We start from the raw sequence: 23,368 nt of genomic DNA on the forward strand, positions 1-23,368 counted from the left end.
CTAACATACCTAGGATAAAGAGAAAAACTCTTGGAGGTGACCATGTCAGCTCTCAAACTTGCCACATGTGCATTTCTCGTTCTTGCTTCTCTTCTCAGAAACCCAAGATCCAGGGAGGGTTTTTGTTTGTTTGTTCTGTTTATGCTTGGAGAATATTTAAGGACTGAGAAGGAAATCTAGGGGATCAGGATAGGTTAACAACAGAGGATGGAGGGAAACTAACATATGAAACCAGGTCCAGAGCAGAAGCGAGGGAGGTGACTGGTGACACCAGTGAGGGCTGAGCTGTAATAGGAGGAAAAACACTCCCCGCTCTGAATCTGGAGGTGAGAGCACATGTCTGCAGATGTGATCTTTATAGGAAGTTGAAATAGAACCTCATGTCCAGATGTCTTCATTTCTTTCCTTAATAGAGAAGTACTTCTTTTTTCTAGTTTAAGATAGGAGATTATTAGGTTGCTTGAGGAGAAAGATAAAATTTTGCAACAGTTTCTAAGGAATGTTGCCAAGGGACCCAGTAAAGGCCATGTTAAGGAACTGGGGCTGTCCTGAAGGCCCAGCCGAGGTGATGGCCACACATCGTTTATGCATCTATCTGGACAAACTTGTGGTTTTCTCCTCTAATTGCACAGAGCCGCCTGGATGTCAGAGTCAGAAGGTAGGTAATAGAACCAAGTCAGGGTTTCAAGGTAACAAGAAATCAAAAATAATTTAGGAGAATCACAAAAGATGAAGGACCAGGGGTTTATCTGGACAACCACAGAGGGCACGCCAGACGGGAAAGGATGCCATACCAGAAAGGCATAGAAATCTTAGAGAAGAATGAACCTCAAATACATGTGCCAAGTGAAAAGTGTCAGAGACAAAAGACTGGTATGGTATGACTGCTTTTATAGTACATATTTGCAAAAGCAAATCTATTGACTCAGAAAGTAGATTAAGGGTTGCCTAGGGCTGGGTTGGAATGGGATTAATTGTAAATGAGTATGACGAATCTCATTGGGGTGATGGAAGTATTGCAAAATTAGACATGGTAATGGTTGCACAGCTCACTAAATTTCCTAGAAATCATAAATGATACATCTGAAATGGGTACAGATTATATATAAATTATTCCACAATAAAGTTGTTATGGGTTTGGCTTTTGTTTTCACCTCTTTTTTTATATTAAGTTGATTTAATGAGCAATTTCTTGTCATTAACAGGATTAGAATGCATGCTACTGGAAAAAAATGACAGCTTAGGAGAAACTGGAGAGAACACAGGTATCCTTTCTGCATTTATGGGTTTATAAAGAAAAGGGCTTGTGTTTTAAGATAAAATGCCGGAGTCAGAAGGATGACAGGTTGTAGTCATGGAGTGGGACAGTGACAGCAACACGTAAGATGCTAACAGGATGCACGGGGACGGGTGCTCCAAGGTCACTGGAGATGAATGGTCAAAGCACTGGAAGCCCAGGGTTATCTGTAGGGATGTCAGAAATGTCCAGATTGATGGTGAGGGAGGACTTGAGCAGATCCACCAATGTAAACGGCTGTCAGTAAATAACCCAGAGGCCACAGGATGGCAAGGGAGAGGAGGGGGACACAGTGAGTTGGCCTCGTGCCGTGGGGACCAGGTTCTACGGCAAAGAGGAAGAGGAAAGATTTGAAATTGACCTGAGGCACTAGGGACTGCGATTTCACTTACCATAGCAACGCAGACACACCTGCACACTCATTCACACACACACATGCACGCGCACACACACAAGACACACCCGCCCGCTGCTGTGGGCCATGGAGAGAGATTAAGCATGCACCCGTCTTCCCCACACCCCCGTCCCCGTGAGCACTGGGCTCCTACTGCAGCTCAAATGTGGGGGTGGATTTCATGAAGGGCACATGGTGCTTCAAAGGAATGATAGCAATGGACATAGAAGGAAAACCCAGAGTGCCTGGGCATTGGAAAATAAAAGGAAGAATGAGTACAGCAGGGAGGAGGGTGAGCGTGGAGGAAGAGATCCTTATCGTGTGGAGAAGGGTAACTGTGATCTGTCCAGCTGGTCCTGAGGTTCCAACTTCAAAGGGGCCCAATTAAGACATCACCCCAGAGGCAGACTAGGGGGCCCCTCCCCACGGATCTGCTTTTGGGACCTACCTTGCTGATGAGCTCCCCGATCATCCCGTTCCAGGAGGTGTTATGGAGCTGGTGACCGTACCTGCCATCGGGGGCCTGGTAAATCTCGTATTTGAAGCCCAGAGCCTTGGCCAGTGCGTCCAGGACATCGATGGAGAACCCTTTGTAGCGCTTGGGCTGTCCAAGAATGTTCTCAGCCACCATCACAAAAGGTTCTTCCTGAGGACAACAGAATGAATGTTCTTCAACTAAATCACTGGCTCATTAACATACATCTTTCCAGGGTCTTATTGGAGAGACCAATCTGATGAACCATAATTTCAGAACATTTGTGGACACATGCACTGTATTTACCCAATTTAAGCCTGGAGTCTGAACCTTTCTGACTTTTTCTAAAGTGGTTTATGGATACTCAGGATACAGTGCACAGGAAAATCCCTCCAACCAGCATACTGACGGAGGAACAGATTTATCTGTCCTCTGTCATTTCAGACTCAGCTCAGCATCCCATTCTCCTAGGATAACATGGCTTGTTTTCATGCCTTCATTTGTGACATTCAGGACTCTGTCCTTTGGAAATGCTGTAATTCTTTAGGACACACACAAGAAATGTGAATACCTCTCATCTGGGATAATAAATGACAACAGAGGTCTGTGAACCGGGTCGAGAGAAGACTATTACGTCTATCAGACTGGACTAGAAAAATGGATGCCGAGTCACAAGACAAGGTCATACCACACAGCAGATTAAACCTCACTGTCCAAAAGTCCAAAGGCAGGCCATGGGCACATTAACACATTTTGTGCTGTCACATGTGCTCCTGTAGGGCACACGGTCATCTGGAAAACACCTCAGCCTTCCCCACCATCATCCTGTGGAAATGACAAAGAAGGGGCCTTATGGCAACAGCCGCAGAGACCTCATTTCATTAATTTAATCTAGGGGTGGGGAGGATAAGGTACAATGCTTATTCATGGTGTGCATATGGGGACGGCAGGAGTGTCAGTGTCTGTCTTCCGAGCTAATAAGAGATAAATCTAAAATGTCTCCTCCAGTTGTAAAAAGTTGAAGAAAGAAATGGGAAGGAAGATGCTTTGAAGGTAACCGAAATAAGTCAAAGTCTGTGCTTCCAGGACAACCATGCAGAGAAATTGCAACCAATGGTCTTCATTGTAAACTTTGTGTCACATGGGCCTATCAGTGGTGTTGGGTTTTAGAAGGATGTCTTCCCAACATCTTTCTGGGGACTCTAGCTAGCAGCAAAAATCTCCTAAGACAACCTGTAGGTTAAGATCCTACGTCCCAAAACACATAGAGCTGTTATCCCCGCTCTGGCGTTCAGCCCTGGTTCTGGATGAGTGGTCCTTGTCTAGAGCAGGCCAGCGACCTGCCATGGAGGGTCTCAGAGGCCCTGGAGCAGAATCTCCAATCTTACTCTTCCTTCACTATTCACAAAATTCTTTGAGTGAAAAGCCTATGAAAGTTCAAGCCACTACTTAAGATCCCCTTGTCTCCAAACTCAGCATTAAGCCGAACAGAGAGAAGCTCCTGACTCAAAGCCTGAATGACAGACCTCCCCCATGTGCCCAGGATCCTACCAAGACAGTCACCACTTTGAGAGTCAGTCCTTGGAGGCGGCTGCCCATGGGCCTTTCCTGCAGGCTGCCATTCAGGCCCTTCTCCGAGTCCCACGTCGCCAGCTGTGAAGGAAAAAGGGAATGTGAGGGACAGACGGGCACCTTGCAGACCTTAGGAATCAACCGCTGAAGTGGGCTCCTGAGTCAGACAGCTACGAAGACAGCAGCCCTAGAAGTCTCCCAGAGACCCAGAGCCATCTCACAACCTTAGAAAGAATAAAGGTGTGACAGATAGAGCTCCACCTTCTCCATCGGCTCACCTGGATCTTGAAGACTTAACACATGCTTGAAATGAAATCAACTTGTAGGAACTTGTTTACGGAATAAACATTTCTGCCCACCCACTGAGGCCATATCATCGAGCCTCCCACAAAGCAGTCTCTTTCTTTACCGCTCCTTTGACTTGCCCAGGCCAGTGGTCCTTGAGATCACTTGCTTCACCAGGGAAAGATGAAGTTTAACAGTGAAGCAAGTAACAAAGACTCAGGTTTAAAGCTTGTGTTGCACCCTGATGCCAACCGTAAGCAGGACCAAGAGCTCACTGTCTTACCACAAACTTCATGATTTTCCCTGATAGGTAGATAGAAATCAAGAATACACATGCCTTGGGTCTGCCACATCCTCCCAAGCCTGCAGGATCTAATAGATGCATCCCATCTCTGTCAGGCACCTTAAGATGGTCAAGGAGACACTAGCCTGGCTCAGAAACACCTGCAGACACAGATGCCCTAGAGACTGCTTCCCTTCCCTGCGTCCCTGCAGGGCCTGAGAAACAATGATAAACCCTTTGTCTAATCAGTGATTTTCAATTATTAATTGGTGAGATGTACATAATATAGATATTGGCCCCATCTAGAGCCAACATAACCAGGATCTTAGTGCTTGGGCATGAGAAAAGTTAATGCTTTCCCAGTGATCCTGGTTGAAAACCTCTACTCTTCCAGGTCACTGGGGCTCTGACTTAGCTGCACATTAGAATCTCTTAAGAGGGCTTTTAAAACATCCTAAAGCCTGAGTCCCACCCATAGAGATTCTGACTTAATTGGTCAGTAGTGGATTGGACCATTTATCTCCTGGAGGATTTTAAGGCACAGCCTGGATTGTGAACCACTGCTATAGATGAAAGCAGTGATCCTCAAACCGTAATATGCAGACAAATCACCCAGGGGTTTTACATGCACTTTCTGATCCTGGGACCTGAGATTATTCCTGTCTAACAAGCTCCCAGGTGCTGCTGCTGCTGATCCATGGACCATCAGTTCAGTAGCAAGGGGTTAAAATTCAGATTGTCACAGACAGCATCTTACCCTTCATCAGAGAAAACCCACAAGACCCCTAGTTAGGCTGAGCAAAAAGAATTACCCCTCCGTGGAAAAGTGTCACCAGGTGCCCTAAAGGAGGCACCAATAGCATCACTTAAGGACACTTCTACTCTCCCAGCATTTCTCATAGCCCTGATATCTTCAGCAAGGTTAGCGCACACTGAGCCTTGAGTATGAGGCCACAGTTTCAGAATCTGTGGGGCCGCTCTGCCTGGAAGATACTAGAACCCCGAAGCCTACAGTAGAGACATCAGAATGAGCTATGTGATCCTAGAACCAGTTTAAAGGAACCTAGAAACTCCTGCTGTCACTTTGGATGTGATACCAGCTAAGACCCACTTCACCCTAAATAACAGGATGCCTGGCAGCGATGAGGATCATTTAGTTAGAGCATGGCCATATACTCTGAGGATCTCCCCACAGCCACCACTAATTCAACTGTGGGGCATTTCAGTGAAGAGCAAAGTTAAGATCTATCCTAAGCCCTCTGCAAAGATATCAAAGATGTCACACTCTGGAAACTGGCATAGTGAAAAGGAACCTGGTGGCTATCTCTCCACCGAGTCTCAGGAAACAGCCCTGGGACTCGGGATCAGCTCCCGCAGCTGGGTGCAGATGCTGGCCAAAGTGAAAAGACAAACTCAGACAAACAGAGTTAGGGTCTTGGCTCCTTACATTCTTTGGACCCTGTGATACTGGACTTAGGGGACTCGTGGTATGGATTTGGGCAGCCTGCATCTCATCCCCAGACTTGTTCAGCCCAGGCATTGGGGCTGCTTAACCCTGTGTGGTCTGTGGCATGCCCTGGATTGGGTGGTGTGATGAAGGTCCCTTTACTCCCTTGTGATTTACAGAGTTACGATGGAAGCAGTGATGACATGGCAGTTCCAGGGACTGGATATTCTGCTCTGCACCAGGACTTGAATTCCTGACACCTGCTGCCCAACTTCCTCAGCACTGGTGAAGGGGCATCTCCACCCTGTGCTGCTCTGGCTTGGATTCCAGAACACCTGGAATGAGGTTCTGCTTGGCATTGATCAGACTTCATCTGTCTTTCCACTGGGATTATAATCAGTCATGGGAGTGGAGGCAGGAAGAAGCACTTGGGATAAGGCCTGTCTGTCTAGGGTTTTAGCTCTGCTGTGAGAAGGGCTCCACCTCTTCATGCTTGTCCACACCATCCTCTGCTTCTAGCCCACTGCCCAGCTCAGGGCAGCAGCATCTCTGCCCCAGGCTATCGCAACAGCCTTTCTGCTGATCTCATTACACTGTCTTCCAGCCCTCCTCCATTGTGCTGATGTTTATCTTAAATAAAATCAAACATGGACTATGTTAATTAAAATTTCCTAATCAATTCCTATTTCCTAGAGAATAAGTCCTAACACTTTTACACTCAGCCAAAAGAAAGCCCTTTCTGATCGAGACCCAACCCTGACAGTCAGCTCCAGCACACGCCAACTCTACTAAGTCCCTCATCTTCCTCACGCACATGGTGTTCCCTCCTCTCCACATTCCAGTTCCTTCTGCCTGGAATGCCACTTCTCTTCAACGGGGTCTGCTACACTCTTACTCAATTTCTTTCTTTCTTTTTCCTTTTCGCCAAGAGGTACGCGGGATTTTAATTCCCCAACCAGCTATTGAACCCGTGCTCCCTGCAGAGGAAGCACAGATCCCTAATCACTGGGCCACCGGGGAAGTCCCGCAATTTTCTAAAACAATAAAAAAGAAAAGCTTTCAACTGTGGTATTTTTAGATTCACAAAAAAAGTCATAGAGATTGTGCAGAGACTGTCCATAAACCCCACGCCCAGTTTCTCTTGTAGTTAAGGTGTTACTTTAGTATCAGCATACATTTCCTCACAGTGTTAGTCCCTTAACAGTGTCTGACTCTGCGACCCCACTGATTATAGCCCACCAGCCTCCTCTGTCCATGGACTTCTCCAAGCAAGAGTACTGGAGTGGGTTGCCATTTCCTTCTCCAGGGGATTTTCCAACCCAGGGATTGAACCCAGGTCTCCCACATTGCAGGAGGATTCTTTACTGTCTGAGCCACTAGTGAAGATCTATTTTGGCTCAATTAAGTTTTAGGAAATCTCTACAAATCTCCACTTATAAAGAGAAAAGAACTAAAGAAAATGTGTTGTTGTTTAGTCACCAAGTCATGTCCAACTCTTTGCGACTCTATGGACTGTAGCCCGCTAGGCTCCTCTGTCCATGGGATTCTCCAGGCAAGAATACTGGAGTGGGTTGCCATTCCCTTCAACAGGGGATCTTCCTGACCTGGGGATTGAAGTTGCATCTGCTGCATTACAGGCAGATTCTTTAATGTCTGAGCCTCATAACTAATGAAATATTTAGCTCAAATCTCCATCACTGATACAGAGCTGCAGTATAAATGATCTTCCACTCTGGACCTAAGTCTGTGATCCTGCTGTGCTATTTGGGTTTTTTATCTTGTTCCCTGGGATCAAAACCCTGTCTTCATAAACTGTCTCTAGAGGCTCAGGCTCTTGGATTGAACCTTGCCTTGCTTATTCCAATCTCCAGAGTTTCTAACCTTGCCTGAATGCCGTTCTCCTCTAGAAGATCAACTCTCTATTACTAGTATAGATTTTGGGAACTTGGAGATATTAAATTAGCATATATTTAGGAGCCAATAAATCTATGTTCTAGGTATGTTTCCACCACTCACCTTAGTGACCTCAGCACATTTTACAGCATAGTACTAAATCACAAGAGGCAATAAATATTTTTGAATAAATTTATCTTCACTGAAATTCCATTTTCTTATCTATAAAATGGAATAAAAATGCCTTTCTGCCTACCATGTTGAAGAGCTACTCAAAGGAGAAAATGATTTTAAAATAATATATTAAAAATTGGGGCTTCCTTGGTGGCTCGGTGGTAAAGAATTTGCCTGCTAATGCAGGAGACACGGGTTCAATCCCTGATCTGGGAAGATCCTAGTTGCTGCGAGCAGCTAGTCCTGTAACTACAGAGTAGCCCCCTCTCTGCACAACTAGAGAAAAGCCTGCACAGCAACTAAGACTCATCTCAGACAAAAATAAAGATAAATAAAATTATTAAAAACTTAAGAAAAAACAGTAGTTTAAAAATCCATAATAACAAAGTAACGGATCAGGATATAAAAAGGTATGTGCAATGTGACCTTAATTGTGTGTGTTTTTTAAAGGCAGTGGTTAAAGTGGGAAGAAATATATTTAAATGTAATATTTGAATTTATCTTAGTGGTGGAATTATGAATAACCATGATTACCTCTTGATGTGTTTCTAGGCTTTTAACAGGTTTTTCTTTCCTTTCACAAAAAAAAAAAAAGAAAATAAGATTTTGATAAAAATAACTAGCAAAGGTAATGAAGCCAAATCCCATCACGTGTACTTGTGTGATTGAGGGCTGAGTGGAAGGAAGCAATCAGAGTCAAATTATCTGTCAGAAGGTCAAGGCCAGGGTGAGAGTCAGAACTCAATACAACAGTCCTCTGGCTACAAGGAGCTTTGGTTGAGGCACCCATCTCCTAGAGGAGGCCAGCATCAAGGTTCTGTGGGACAGCATCTTATATTCTAAGGTATTTCCAAGATGCTGTGGGGCCCAAGAACCTGTTGGGTTTGAGACAGGGCAGTGGCCCCTCCTAGAACCCAACTCCATGCAGACAGGCAATCTTTCTCCACTAAGGAAGAAGCGCAGCCCCAAATTATGTTAGTTACTTCTTGAGCCATCCCAAGGCTAAGTCATTTAAATCAAAGTGCAACTACATGAGGAAAAAAAAAAAGATTCCTCCAACCTGTAATTATTATTCCTGTTTCTTTTGTCTGAAAGTATTTAGGGCTTAAAGATTTTTATTTTATTGTTTTTCAATACAGATTTCTCTCTCCCTGGCCTTCAGGCATCCTGTACTCTGACAAAGAAAGAAAAAATACTTCAAAGAGAAACCAAAATTCTGCCTTCAAACACATCAAAGTAACCATGTTCCAGGATCTTGGATCCTTCAAGTCGAGCAAGAAAGTTTATTATTCCCTCACATCAGCCTGAAGCCAAGCGCCCTAAGCTGAGTGAATCTCCCTATTTTCACAAAGACTTGAGCTCTTGCCCAAATCTTAAGACCAGAGTGGTAAACTTTCATTATTTCTGAGTGAGGCCATCTCTCTGAGCACCTGATATGTAAGATCAGAACACAGAAAGTCACATCCTTTTCAAACAAAATCTTTTGTTTAAAAGACTGCAGTGGAAATTAAAAATAAAGTAAAATAAAAGCCTGTAAGTGGATTCCCAAACTTGCAGCCCATCAAGATTAGGAGAGACTGTGTTCTGCCTCCCTCCTGAGGGTGCCTGGGGTCCCAGTTCAGAAAGCTGGAGAAAAATTTTCAGATAATAAAATCTAAATGAGGCTGATAGGCTTGATAAATGGGAAGCCAGAAAAATCTTTCACTCGGAGAAGTCCTGACACTCAGTCATACAGCTGCAGACCATTTCATTTGTGCATAAGTGCATCTTCGTTGACTTTCCTCTTGCATTTTGCAGACAGAATTTTGTTTATGGGATCGATGAATTTATGGCCACAGACACCCACTTTTGACAGCTGACCTGTCAAGATCAGAGCCTGAAAAACTAATTTCCAGCACTGTTAAAATGAGAACTGCTGCTATTTGATAAGACAGCTATGGTTTTCATTCATTGCCAAGATCTGCTCTACCCAAACCAGAAGCGAAGATGGAGCCAGAGGTTACAGCACAATCGTCACTTGAAAAGAGATACATGGTTTCAAAATCTGATGATGACAAACAACTGTTCAAGAGATCAGCCAATTGGAGAATAAATTTCATAAACCATTGGTCTCAGGAAAATATATTTCTTTGAGTCAATCAGGGTGTTCTTCATGTTAGCATTTGAGTTGTGAGATACAGGGGTTTGGGACTTTGTGGCCTATCCTTATTAAATGCAGGACTATTAACCCTAAATGAGATGAACCTCATTTGGAAGATTGGGCTTTGTGGTCTGTCATCTGGTTATAGAGGTGTTGTAAAGTATTGGTTTCTTTCCCTGGGGAGGAAGAAGGAGAGAAGAGGCAATCCAACTGCTTTACAGCCCAGAATATGACCAGCTTCATACATTGAGCCTTGCCAATTCTTTGGGAGGGAAGGGGGAAGAGAAGAAGGAAAGTAGGTTTGCTTAACCACAAATCTCATGAATGTGTGCACGCTCAGTCACTTCAGCCGTGCCTGATTCTTTGTGACCCTATGAAATGTAGCCCACCAGGCATCTTTGTCCATGGGATTCTCCAGGCAAGAATACTAGAGCAGGTTGTCATTCCCTACTCCAGGGGACTGAACCTAGTCCGACCTAGGGACTGAACCTGTGTCTCCTGCATTGCAGGCAGATTCTTTACCGCTGAGTCACTGGGGAAGCCCAACCCCAAATCTCATTTAGCTAAATCCAGCAAGACAATAGATCAATAACCTCTATCATCACATTTTTGCAACTGAGTAGGCAATACTTTGGTAGTAAATGTGTCTCAAGAGAGTACTAGAAGCAGGAAGTGAAGTTCTTATGACCGTGCCTATTAGACCTCACAGCCATAGTTGGAGCCCCATCTGAGCAGTATCCTCATCGACTGAGTGCAGACATCTTCGGCTGGGATACAGGCTTTGGTATGATGGCATATTGAGTTTATCATCATGTCAGTACATGGGCTTTTCTGAAATAATAACTCCTCTATTAGCTTTTATTCCTCAGCCCATTTTTATTAGAAAATAAAACCATTTGATATGTGTTTCAAAGAATCAGAGCCTTGGGTAGGGGTGGGGTGAAGGGGGAACCCACATCTTGCATCACCCTGAATTGGGTGATTCAGCCAGCACTGATCTCAGTCAGGAAACGCACCCTTTAAACTTTGGCTAAATGCAAGGACAATATGTTTAGACACAGAGCATCCTGGAAGCAGAGTGTAAGCATCTGAAAATAGGATATTAATATGTGCAGCCAAGGCCCCTAAAGAAGGCCTACTCTGAGAATTTGTTTTGGGAATTTCAGTGCATCAGGGTTACTAAGGGCAGGCTTGTAGAATATGAACCACAGGAGAGGGTCATCAGATCGGATATACCCATGGAGAAAGGTGCCAGGACCACTCTTGAGGCTCCGGATCTGCTGTATAAGGAGAGGGAAGGGTTCTCCCTCTGAGGCATGGGATAACTGAAATTCTCAGCCCAGGAGCATTTGCAGAAAGAATTAAGCATTTGGTGAAAGTTGTACTTTCTGAAAACAAGACCCAGCAGAACTTGGGCTAAATGTCCAAAGGAAAGAGCCCTTAGAAAATGAAAGAAAAATGAAATACTCTGGAGAAATATTGTATATGAGAGCTTCATGAAAAAATCTTTAGCAAGGATCAGAGAAAGATACTCCCCTGGTAGTATTACAGAGGAGGGCAAGGAAACCTAGTCATACCCTTGACCCAGATTGCTCACGATGGAGCTACAAACAGACGCAAACTCTAGCTTCTCCTCTCTGAAAGCCCCAGGCACAGAGGGCCCACTGGGCACACACTAACCACCTCCAATGGTGCCAGCAATAAAATTCTTCTGTCACATCCACAGGGAGGATGGTGGCAGTCCAACTTCAGCTTAAGATACAGAAAGTGGAAACTGACATTGCTCTCATTGTATCACTCAAACAAACATTCAGATCAACAAAATATATTTTATTTATTTCTAAATTCCTTACTTATTTATTTATTTACCACATTACGAGGCATGCAAGATCTTAGTTTGGGATCCCCGACTAGGGATCGAACCCATGCCCCCTGCAGTGGAAGTGCAGAAGCTCAGAATCTTAACCGCTGGACCACCAGGGAAATCTCAACAAAACTATATTTTAAAAATCCTCTGAGGACCTGGTGGTCATAAGACCATCTGGCAAACTGAATTTCAAATGAGAAACTCCTCCAAGGAGAGACAGGATATAAGAAATATTCCATCTTTGGCAGAAAATGGCACAAAAGAGGTGGTATTAATAGTTATATGAGTGAATAGGAAGGAAAAAACCCTGAAACTTTACCAAGTTCTTAAAGGGCATGTGCGGGCCAGCCTGACAGCTGAGGCTCCCTGGGAGCCCAGATTCAAGGGGGACCCTACTGTGGGGGCCACATCCACTCATTAGCTCTTTCCATCAAGCCTCCACTGGGTGCAGAAAGAAAAACGGAACTCGTGAGTCATGGGATGATAGCAGATACAAGATATTAGTGTCTAGTATAGACTTGTATCTGGTATACATGAAGAAATCTTACAACTCAATTACAAAAAGGCAAACACCTCAATTTCAAAAAATAGAGAAAGAACTTATTTTCCAAAGAATATATGTGAATGGATTATATGCATATGAAAACTCAACATCATGAGTCATCAGGGAAACATCCAACAAGACCACATGACATCCCACTATACCACATAAGAATGGCTAAAATCAAGGCTGATGTTACTGAGTGCTGGTGAGGATCTGAAATGCAAAAGTGCAGCCACTTGGCAGGCGGTTTGGCAATTTGCTATAAAGTTCAATGTACGCTGAGCACACCCTCCAGCAACTCCACTCCTAATTATTTCCATAAGGGAAATATAAAATATGTACACACAAAGGTCAGGATGTGGGTGTTCACAGAGACTTTATTCATAATAGCCCCAAAGTGGAAATATGTCACATATTTCAGTCACATGTCAATCATGCTGACTGGTGAATGAGTGGATAAACAAAGTGGGGTATACTTATACAATGGAATCAAAACAGATCAGATCAGATTAGTTGCTCAGTTGTGTCCGACTCTTTGCGATCCCATGAATCGCACGCAGCACGCCAGGCCTCCCTGTCCATCACCAACTCCGGAGTTCACTCAAACTCACGTCCAGAGAGTCAGTGATGCCATCTAGCCATCTCATCCTCTGTCGTCCTCTTCTCCTCCTGTCCCCAATCCCTCCCAGCATCAGAGTCTTTTCCAATGAGTCAACTCTTCGCATGAGGTGGCCAAAGTACTGGAGTTTCAGCTTTAGCATCATTCCTTCCAAGGAAATCCCAGGGATGATTTCCTTCAGAATGGACTGGTTGGATCTCCTTGCAGTCCAAGGGACTCTCAAGAGTCTTCTCCATAGTTCAAAAGCATCAATTCTTTGGCGCTCAGCCTTCTTCACAGTCCAACTCTCACATCCATACATGACCACAGGAAAAACCATAGCCTTGACTAGACAAACCTTTATTGGCAAAGTAATGTCTCTGCTTTTGAATATGCTATCTAGGTTGGTCATAACTTTCCTTCCAAGGAGTAAGCGTCTCTTAATTTCATGGCTGCAGTCACTATCTGCAGTGATTTTGGAGCCCAAAAAAATAAAGTCTGACACTGTTTCCCCATCTATTTCCCATGAAGTGATGGGACCAGATGCCATGATCTTCGTTTTCTGAATGTTGAGCTTTAAGCCAACCTTTTCACTCTCCACTTTCACTTTCATCAAGAGGCTTTTGAGTTCCTCTTCACTTTCTGCCATAAGGGTGGTGTAATCTGCATGTCTGAGATTACTAATATTTCTCCCGGCAATCTTGATTCCAGCTTCTGTTTCTTCCAGTCCGGCGTTTCTCATGATGTACTCTGCATATAAGTTAAATAAACAGGGTGACAATATACAGCTTTGACATACTCCTTTTCCTATTTGGAACCAGTCTGTTGTTCCATGTCCAGTTCTAACTATTGCTTCCTGACCTGCATACAGATTTCTCAAGAGGCAGATCAGGTGGTCTGGTATTCCCATCTCTTTCAGAATTTTCCACAGTGTATTGTGATCCACACAGTCAAAGGCTTTGGCATAGTCAATAAAGCAGAAATAGATGTTTTTCTGGAACTCTCTTGCTTTTTCGATGATCCAGCAGATGTTGGTAATTTGATCTCTGGTTCCTCTGCCTTTTCTACAACCAGCTTGAACATCAGGAAGTTCACGGTTCACATATTGCTGAAGCCTGGCTTGGAGAATTTTGAGCATTACTTTACTAGCGTGTGAGATGAGTGCAATTGTGCAGTAGTTTGAGCATTCTTTGGCATTGCCCTTTTTGGGATTGGAATGAAAACTGACCTTTTCCAGTCCTGTGGCAAAAAGGTGAGTTTTCCAAATTTGCTGGCATATTGAGTGAGTTTTCCAAATTTGCTGGCATCTTGAGTGCAGCACTTTCACAGCATCATCTTTCAGGATTTGGAATAGCTCAACTGGAATTCCATCACCTCCACTAGCTTTGTTCATAGTGATGCTTCCCAAGGCCCACTTGACTTCACATTCCAGGATGTCTGGCTCTAGGTCAGTGATCACACCATCGTGATTATCTGGGTCATGAAGATCTTTTTTGTACAGTTCTTCTGTGTATTCTTGCCATCTCTTCTTAATATCTTCTGCTTCTGTTAGGTCTATACCATTTCTGTCCTTTATCGAGCCCATCTTTGCATGAAATTTTCCTTTGGTATCTCTGATTTTCTTGAAGAGATCTCTAGTCTTTCCCATTCTGTTGTTTTCCTCTATTTCTTTGCATTGATCGCTGAAGAAGGCTTTCTTATCTCTTCTTGCTAATCTTTGGAACTCTGCATTCAGATGTTTATATCTTTTCTTTTCTTTTCTACTTTGCTTTTTGCTTCTCTTCTTTTCACAGCTATTTGTAAGCCCTCCCCAGACAGCCGTTTTGCTTTTTTGCATCTCATTTCCATGGGGATGGTCTTGATCCCTGTCTCCTGTACAATGTCACGAACCTCATTCTATAGTTCATCAGGCACTCTATCTATCAGATCTAGGCCCTTAAATCTATTTCTCACTTCCACTGTATAATCATAAGGGATTTGATTTAGGTCATACCTGAATGGTTTAGTGGTTTTCCCTACTTTCTTCAATTTCAGTCTGAATTCGGCAATAAGGAGTTCATGGTCTGAGCCACAGTCAGCTCCTGGTCTTGTTTTTGCTGACTGTATAGAGCTTCTCCATCTTTGGCTGCAAAGAATATAATCAATCTGATTTTGGTGTTGACCATCTGGTGATGTCCATATATAGAGTCTTCTCTTGTGTTGTTGGAAGAGGGTGTTTGTTATGACCAGTGCATTTTCTTGGCAAAACTCTATTAGTCTTTGCCCTGCTTCATTCCGTATTCCAAGGCCAAATTTGCCTGTTACTCCAGGTGTTTCTTGACTTCCTACTTTTGCATTCCAGTCCCCTATAATGAAAAGGACATCTTTTTCGGGTGTTAGTTCTAGAAGGTCTTGCAGGTCTTCCTAGAACCGTTCAACTTCAGCTTCTTCAGCGTTCCTGGCAAAAAAACTATGACAGAGGCAACAGTATGGATGAAGTTCGAAGCATTACACCAAGGGAACGAAGCCAGACACAAAAACCACAGACTTTATGACTCCACTTATATGACTTCCTTGAAAAGGCGTTATTGTAGGTCCTGGTATCCAGTCCCATCACTTCAAGGCAAATAGATGGAAAACAGTGGAAACAGTAACAGATTTTATTTTCTTGGGCTCCAAGATAACTGCAGACAGTGACTGCAGCCATGAAATGAAAAGATGCTTGCTCCTTGGAAGAAAAGCTATGACAAACCTAGACAGCATATTAAAAAAGCAGAGATATCACTTTGCTAACAAAGGTCCAATAGTCAAAGATACGGTTTTTTCAGTAGTAATGTACTGATGAGAGAGTTGACCATAAAGAAGGCTGAGCATCAAAGAACTGATGCTTTCAAACTGTGATGCTGGAGAAAGCTCTTGAGAGTCCCTTGGACAGCAAGGAGATCAAATCAGTCAATCCTAAATGAAATCAACCCTGAATATTCACTGGAGGGACTGATGCTGAAGTTGATGCTCCAATACTTTGGTCACCTGATGCAAAGAACCAACTCACTGGAAGAGACCCTGATGCTGGGAAAGACTGAGAACAGGAGGAGAAGGGAGTGACAGAGGTTGAGATGGTTGGATGGCATCAGCGATTCAATGGACATGAGTTGAGCAAACTCCAGGAGATAGTGAAGGACAGGGAAGCCTGGCGTGTTGCAGTTCATGGGGTCATAAGGAGTCAGACATGACTTAGCAACTGAACAACTGAACAACAATAGGTCCAGAAGATAGATCAGTGTTGGCCTGGGGCCAGGAATGGGAGGAGGGTATCAAGTGAAAAGTAAAAGGAAGGCTACTTGGGGATAATGGAAGTGTGACTGTGATTATACTACCATTTACATTTGCCAGAGCTGATCACATTGTACAACTGATGAATGTGTACAATTTGATCATGTTGTAAAAACCAATGAATTTATTGCAGGTAATTGCATCTAAATAAACCCAACTTGTTCTATATACATACACACATCTTGATAATAACTTGGCAAAGGATGGAGCCATGTGCTGGAGAGGTGGGCTAGTGGAACTAATCTATCATGAGACCCATCTATGACCCTTTGGTAAGGACGGTGAGATGAGAGGATTCTCAGAATAACATGATGGGCAGTGTTAGTACACTCAGGCAATTGTACCTGAACTAGCCAGAGCTAGACGGATATCAAGTGGCCAAGAAATCATTTATCTATCTAGAAGGATTGAATTCATCTTTATAAAGGTTTAGGAAGAACATAAGAGTATTTTCACCTTCAAATAGTTCCTTGGTTTGTGGGTTTGTGTGGGAGAAAAATTAGATTACATAACATTATATATAGTGTGATCTGATTGTTTTCATGCTTATTTCATTTTGCGAGATGGCACACGTGGGTGACTAAGACACAACAGGGCAGTTGTAAGTGGCTATTTCTGGAATTAAGTAGAGTGATGAGATTGCAGGGAATGTTCATCTCTTGCCCAATACTACCCTGTAATGTTTGAATTATTTTACAGAGAGGAAACATTGCTTCTGAAATCAGAAGAAAAACAATAAGCTATTTTCATTTTGAAGCTGCACTGCAATCTGGAGTATAACTGAAATGTTGATTTCGTATCTCTAATTGTTTTAGGTGTATCGGTTTTGTCTCTCTAAATAAACTGCAAGTTCTACCAAAGGCAGTATCCATAATGAAACAAGCCAGGATGGAATTTGCTTCTCCCACCTGTGTGCTGGGAGACCTCTGGCAAGTTACTTGAATTGGTTATATTGTTTCTTGGCCTGTGTCAGCATCTGTTATTCGTTATTACTAGGCATTAGTTAGTGTTATTGATGATACTTTTTTTTCTCAGGTATTTACTATGCTCAGGTCCATGCTAACAGCTTAGGATATTTTTGCTAGTGTGAATTGACTAGAATTAATGGCACTATACATCAGTCTGAAATCTGACAAGATACCTCCTGACAGTCAGTACTATGAGTCTTTGCACTGAAAAAGGAGCTTGTGTCTCTCATTATACCATCTCTAAATGTTGGGCTATCTTCTCTGCTTGTCCTTTGTCCTTTGACTCTGAGTTATCCTTGAAGATCATTCTAGAAATCCATCCTTGAACCTTTCACCAGGAGGACGCGTCTCCCTTTGGTGATCCCAATTCATAGCACTCCAGCCTTGACCCTGTGGAAATGCTTTTCACGATATATTAACATTCCATGTCTATTCTTCACAAATAGACTCTATCTCTTTTAAGGCAGACTCTCTTTTCCTCATTTTGATTCCCTCAATAAAATTTTATTAGAAAAATTAATAAAATTTATCATCCCCTGGGCAGTTCTTCATTAACTAGTTGAAACTGTGTGCTCTTCACAAACTCTTAGCTCCCAGGATACATCTCATATCTGAAGCTCTGTAAAAGGCTTTCTCACTCACTTCTGGTTTATTTATAATGGTTGCAAGTGCCTGGGCTGGATTTCTCTTTTGCATGATTTTGTTTTGCATACTTACTTTAAGACTTCTGGTCATGGGAAAGTGTTAGTAAAATGAATGTTTCAAAAGGCATTTTAAATACCCACTTTTTTTTACATCTTTACCTCTAAACTCTCTTTGCACAAAGTGTGGTGCTTGGACCAGGGCATCACATCACCTGGAAATTCATTTAAAGCAAACAATCTTGGCTCCATCCCATGTTTCTTGAGTCAGCTTCCACATATTAACGAGATTAATGTGCTGAGAAGCACAATTTCTAGATCATGCTATCATGATTTCTGATCTAGAATCCTTATGAGCTGCTTTACCTATCTCTCAAAGCCTCTTCTCCTGCTACCTAATCCCTACTCTGCAGCCAGAATTTTCTTTCTTTTCCTCTTCTAATAAAAATTGTTATTGTTCTATTTCACTCTCCTTCTCAAAATTCTCAAGTGGTTCTCTGTTAAACTTGGATTTAAAAGCATGTGTCCTTTTCACGGCTTATAAAACTTTCCAAGACCTGTCCCAGGCCTGCTCTTCAAACTAAACCCCTGCCATGCTCTCCATCTTAGTTACTAAGTTCCAACAAAATGCACCACCTTTCAATTCCTCTCTCAAGCCACACTATTTCCTGCCTTGGGAACTCTGTGTACCCTCTTCACCTTCCCGATAATTCTTATCACCAGCCTTCACATCCCATCGCTGGCTCTTTCTCATCTGGCAGGTCTTACCTTTATCCTCTATATAAAGTCTTTTCAGCTCACTTTTCCCAAGTACTCAAAATGCTTAAGCACAGAACTTTGTTATTTTCTTTACAGCTCTCAAATATTGTATTATTAATAGTCAAAATCATCCTCCAAAATAACTACTTTTTGCTTCTATCTGTTCTACTCTTTGTTTTGCTCACCATTCTATATTCAACCTTTGATACATTTCTGGCATATAGCATCCACTTAAGAACTATTTGTTGAAAAAACCAAATAAATTCATGAATTAGTCTAAGGGATCAGCAAAGTTTCCCATAAAGGGCCAGGCAGTAAATATTTAGGCTCCTTGGGCCACATGGTCCCTGTGGTTAACTACTCAAAGAGTACACATGGCTTGGTGCCAATTAATCTTACTTACAAAATAAATAACAAGCTGGATTTAATCCAAAACCCATAGTCTGCTGATCCTTAAGAATAAATATCTTTATTTCTATTGTTCTTTCTATCTATAATGTTTGTGTCTCCAACTGAGTTTTTCAAAATACTCCACTTCTTTCAAGGTTTAATTTATCACTGAAAAAAAAATTGCTGAATTGTCATGTTTTCTGGAAATCCCATTTTATCCCTCCAACCAGAAGAGGCAGATCCTCCCGCATCCTTAAAGCATTCTGCTTGCCCCTTTTCTGTGGCTCAGATTGCATTCAGAGTTCCCTGACAGCTCCTGGAGCAGATTGTATTTTCTAAAGATGGTTGTGGCAATGTTTCCCATCCCACATTCTCTTCTCTAATGTGACTTCACCACCCCCTATCAAGAAGTGATGTTTAATTCCCTTCTCTCTTAAAATCTGGTCTGAATATGATGCTGCTTGTCTTCAAGTCTAGATCAGAAACTTCTGCTTGACTCTTAGGATGCTCGCTCTAGGAAAGGAATTTTCAGCCTTGACCACACTGACATTTGGGACCAGGTATTTGTTGTAGACCTGGGGGGTGGGGTGTCTGCCCTGTGCACTGTGGGATGTTGAGCAGCATCTTCCCCATCCCCATGCCCCCACCAGAAATATCTCCAGACATTGCCAAATATTCCACCAGGGACAGAATCATGCTCCATGTAGAAACACTTATCTAAGAGAAGCCTGCTACCAAGCAAAACGTTCAGCATCCCTGAGACTACCATGCTGGAAAAACCACACATAGGTTTTCTAGTCAACAGTTCCAGATGAATCCAGCCTTCCAGCCACCTCTGCCAAAGCACCAGACTTGTGAGTGAGGCCATATTAGACTCTTAGAATCAATCCATCAGGCAGCTGAGTATCATCAAGCAATCTCAGTTAATGCCAAAAGAATCACCAAGCCAAGCCCTGATCAAATTTCTGACATGCACGATACCTGACATACAGTATTATTGTTTAAAACAGCAGGTTCTGTGACATTTGTTATTAAGTAGTAATAATTTGAACAGAACGTGGTATCTGGAAATATGGTGGCATTCCGATGGGGAAAATGTAAAATGTGTGGAATAGACTTTGGGACTGTGGAGCAGAAGGAATCTAGAAGGACCTTAAGGAGACTTTTAATGGAAGCAAAGTGAACCTTGAGGAGGCTCATGAGTTTAAAGGAAAGTGAGGCAAATATTACTGGGAGTTAGAAGAAAGGGTACCCTTGTTATATAATTGCAGCAAACTAAGCAAAATTGTTACCTGCAGTAATTTGGAAAATAGAAAATCAACTTAATAAGCAGATCATTGTGGTTTAGTCACTAAGTCATGTCTGACTCTTTTGCGACCCCATGGACAGTAGCCCACCAGGCCCCTCTTATCATGGGTTTTCCAGGTAAGAATACTGAAGTGGGGTGCTGTTTCCTCCTCCAGGGGATCTTCCAGGCCCAGGGACTGAGCCCATGTCTCTTACATCTCCTGCACTGGCAGGCAGGTTCTTTACCACTAGCGACACAAAGTATCAGGCAGAATTTGAAGTATCTTTTGTCCTCTCTTAGCTATATATCATAATGTAAACAAAGAAGCATAGACAGCTCAAAGATGGAGTACAGAAGGGATTTTGCTTTCAAGCAAAATTTACAGAAAATATATAGAAGCCATGATTTGTTAGATTCAAAAATAAAATTATTTCTCAACCCAAGTCTCCTGGAGCAGAAAATTCCAAAATAAATGAGGTTCTTGATGCAAAGAAATCTCATAGGTTATTTCCCTTGACTTTTGACTGGTTTCTCTTGGAATTTATAAATTGTGGTGGAAGTGACACTGATTTCTGAAGCTATATTCTAAGAGAGCATGCAATATCCACTTGGTTCTTTTGTGACACTTGTTCTGAGGGAAGTCAGTCACCCAGCTGTAAGAAATCTAACAGCCCTGAGACCGTCATACTGCATGTAGGTTCCCTGGAAGACAGTCTTGGATGAGCTCAGTCTCCCTTTCCACTGCCAAGGAACCTGACATACCAGCGAAGTCCTCTTGACTCTCCAAAAACCAGCCCATCTGCCAGCTGAGTACAATCAAGAGATATCAGCTGTTGCCATGAAGAGCTAAGCCTGCTCCACGTCCTGACCACCAGGATCTGCGAGACATAATGAAATGTTGCTGTCGGATGCCACTAAATTTGGGGGTAGTTTGTTATGCATCAGTAGTAACAATTTTGGGACTTCCCTGGTGGCTCAGTGGTAAAAAATCTGCCTGACAATGCAAGAATCTGCCTACCAATGCAGGAGACATGGGTTCGACCCCTGGTTCAGGAAGATCCCACATGCCACAGAGCACTTAAGCCCCTGTGCTACAACAACTGAACCTGTGCTCTAGAGCCCGGGAGTCCCAGCTACGGAGCCCATGCACCGCAACTAGAGTATCCCACTCTCTTCAACTATAGAAAGGCCCGCATAGCAACAAAGACCAAGCACAGCCAAAAATAAATAAATAAAATTTAAAGAAACAGTAACAGTTTCCTCTGCATTTGTCCTTGTGCTCATTTTTTTTTAGGCTTGTAGGATCCAGTTTCCCAACTAGGGATTTAATCCATGGCCATGGCGGTGAAAGTGCCAAGTCCCAACTGCTAGTCTGCCAGGGAATTCCCTCCTGTGCTCATCTTAAAGGTATGAACGGATTCATTTCTCTCTGTATTCTTAAGGTGTCTATAGTAATGCCTCCCAAACATTAAGTGGCCTTTCTTTCACTCTACAAGGCGTCACCACACGCTACATCTCATTTGAGTGTCACAGATACTTTATGAGTTAAGCAGAATAGGAATTAGCATTCTCAGTTTAGCGAGTGCAGAAATCGTGGCTCAGAGAAGTAATATGACTTCTTGCATGTCTACTAAATAGTTGAGGGAGGCTGTAAACTCAAGATTTCTGAATCTAAGACCACTGGGATTTTCTTGTAAAATTCTCCCTCCACACACAGTAGGGCCTTCATAAGCATCTTCTTGTCTCATAAAGGAAGAAAGAAGGGACAGATATCTCCAAGGCTGTTAATAACCACAGTGATAGAATCTCTTCTGACTCCAGGGTTACAGATGAGGGGCAGAATCCAGACATGTTCCTGAAGTCCTTAAATTTCTCCCAACATTTTATTGACATTCTGGGAACCAGATCATTATACTGGTGCAATCTGGAAACTTCACAGCCTCAGACCTCTGTTCTCTGGTCTCTTCTTCTTAGCTTCACAATTTAGAGGTCTCTCCAATTGCACAGAAGGTAAATGGACAGAACCAGAGTCAAACAATTAATATTACCCAGAAAGTGTAAATAAGGATGACAATAAGGGAGCTAAGACCTACCCTGAAGGTGATTGTTTTATATAGTAGGAATCTAGTGAGAGAGATTTTGAAAACATTTCTTGTTATGGGAGATGGGAAAGACTTGAGCTGGCTATAGAGATAGTTTAGGAAGAGAAAGATGGCTTTTCCTGTTTCTCATCTTCTCTTTCATAGTCCATAATCAGAGAGGAAATGATATTTGCTTCCAGTCCCAGTGATTCTTCTTTAGATTATACATGTAACTCAGATCTGAAAGTAACCAAATAAAGCATCTTTATTTCTACAACAGTGGAAACAAAATGAACATCACACTACTCTGTAAGAGGACTTCAGAGAAGACTCTGCCTCGGATGAGCTTGAAGACTATGAGTCATAGCAATAAAGGGTATCGGTCATCTTGACTGTGTACATCGAAAGGTCAGCATCTGAAAGTATCTACATCTTTGTGGCCTCCCTGGGCTCAGAACAAATACCCAGGAGGGTCATTTGTAACTGAACTGAAAATAAATGGAGTGGGGTAAAATGTTCATAGAACTTCTTATTGATTGAGACAGTACAGTGTCGTAGAAAGTACTAGGGTTGAAAAACTTACAAATCAAGAGTAAGATTGCCTGAAATATATCATATGACCTCAGCCAGTTAACTTGAATATTCTATGTCCCATAGTCATCACCTGAAAACTGGGGATGAGAGTTTATATTTCAACTCTCTCCACTAGTGAAACCCTGCCTGAAAAAGAGAGGGCTGAGAGCTACAAAATGGAACAAAAAGTTGATATTGTATTAATAATACAAAAGCAAATATTATCTTTGGCAGAATGAGTTGGAAAAGACTTGAATTTGAACCCTATCTTAGTCACATGGTAATCATAGCCTTGACCAAGCTACTTAACCCTTTTCAACCTCAAGCTTTGCTATTTTTAAATAGAGAATATAGTAGCCTTGATGGTAGGTTCTTTTAAGTTTTAAA

General features: G+C 42.7%; 1 protein-coding gene across 5 annotated transcripts in view; it reads right to left on the reverse strand.

Annotated features, from left to right (window-relative positions):
• Nucleotides 1-23,368, reverse strand: part of GRID1 (glutamate ionotropic receptor delta type subunit 1) — a 685,448-nt gene that overhangs the window by 120,243 nt on the left and 541,837 nt on the right. For all 5 annotated transcript variants that reach the window (XM_024986927.2, XM_059882689.1, XM_024986926.2 and 2 more), the window contains 2 exons: nucleotides 3,718-3,819; nucleotides 2,140-2,337 (listed from right to left, as the gene is read on the reverse strand). In XM_024986927.2, the coding sequence (XP_024842695.1) occupies nucleotides 2,140-2,337; nucleotides 3,718-3,819 (300 nt within the window). The remainder of the gene's footprint in view (nucleotides 1-2,139; nucleotides 2,338-3,717; nucleotides 3,820-23,368) is intronic.

Source organism: Bos taurus, chromosome 28 (assembly GCF_002263795.3).
Source record: "Bos taurus isolate L1 Dominette 01449 registration number 42190680 breed Hereford chromosome 28, ARS-UCD2.0, whole genome shotgun sequence".
Lineage (NCBI taxonomy): Eukaryota > Metazoa > Chordata > Mammalia > Artiodactyla > Bovidae > Bos > Bos taurus.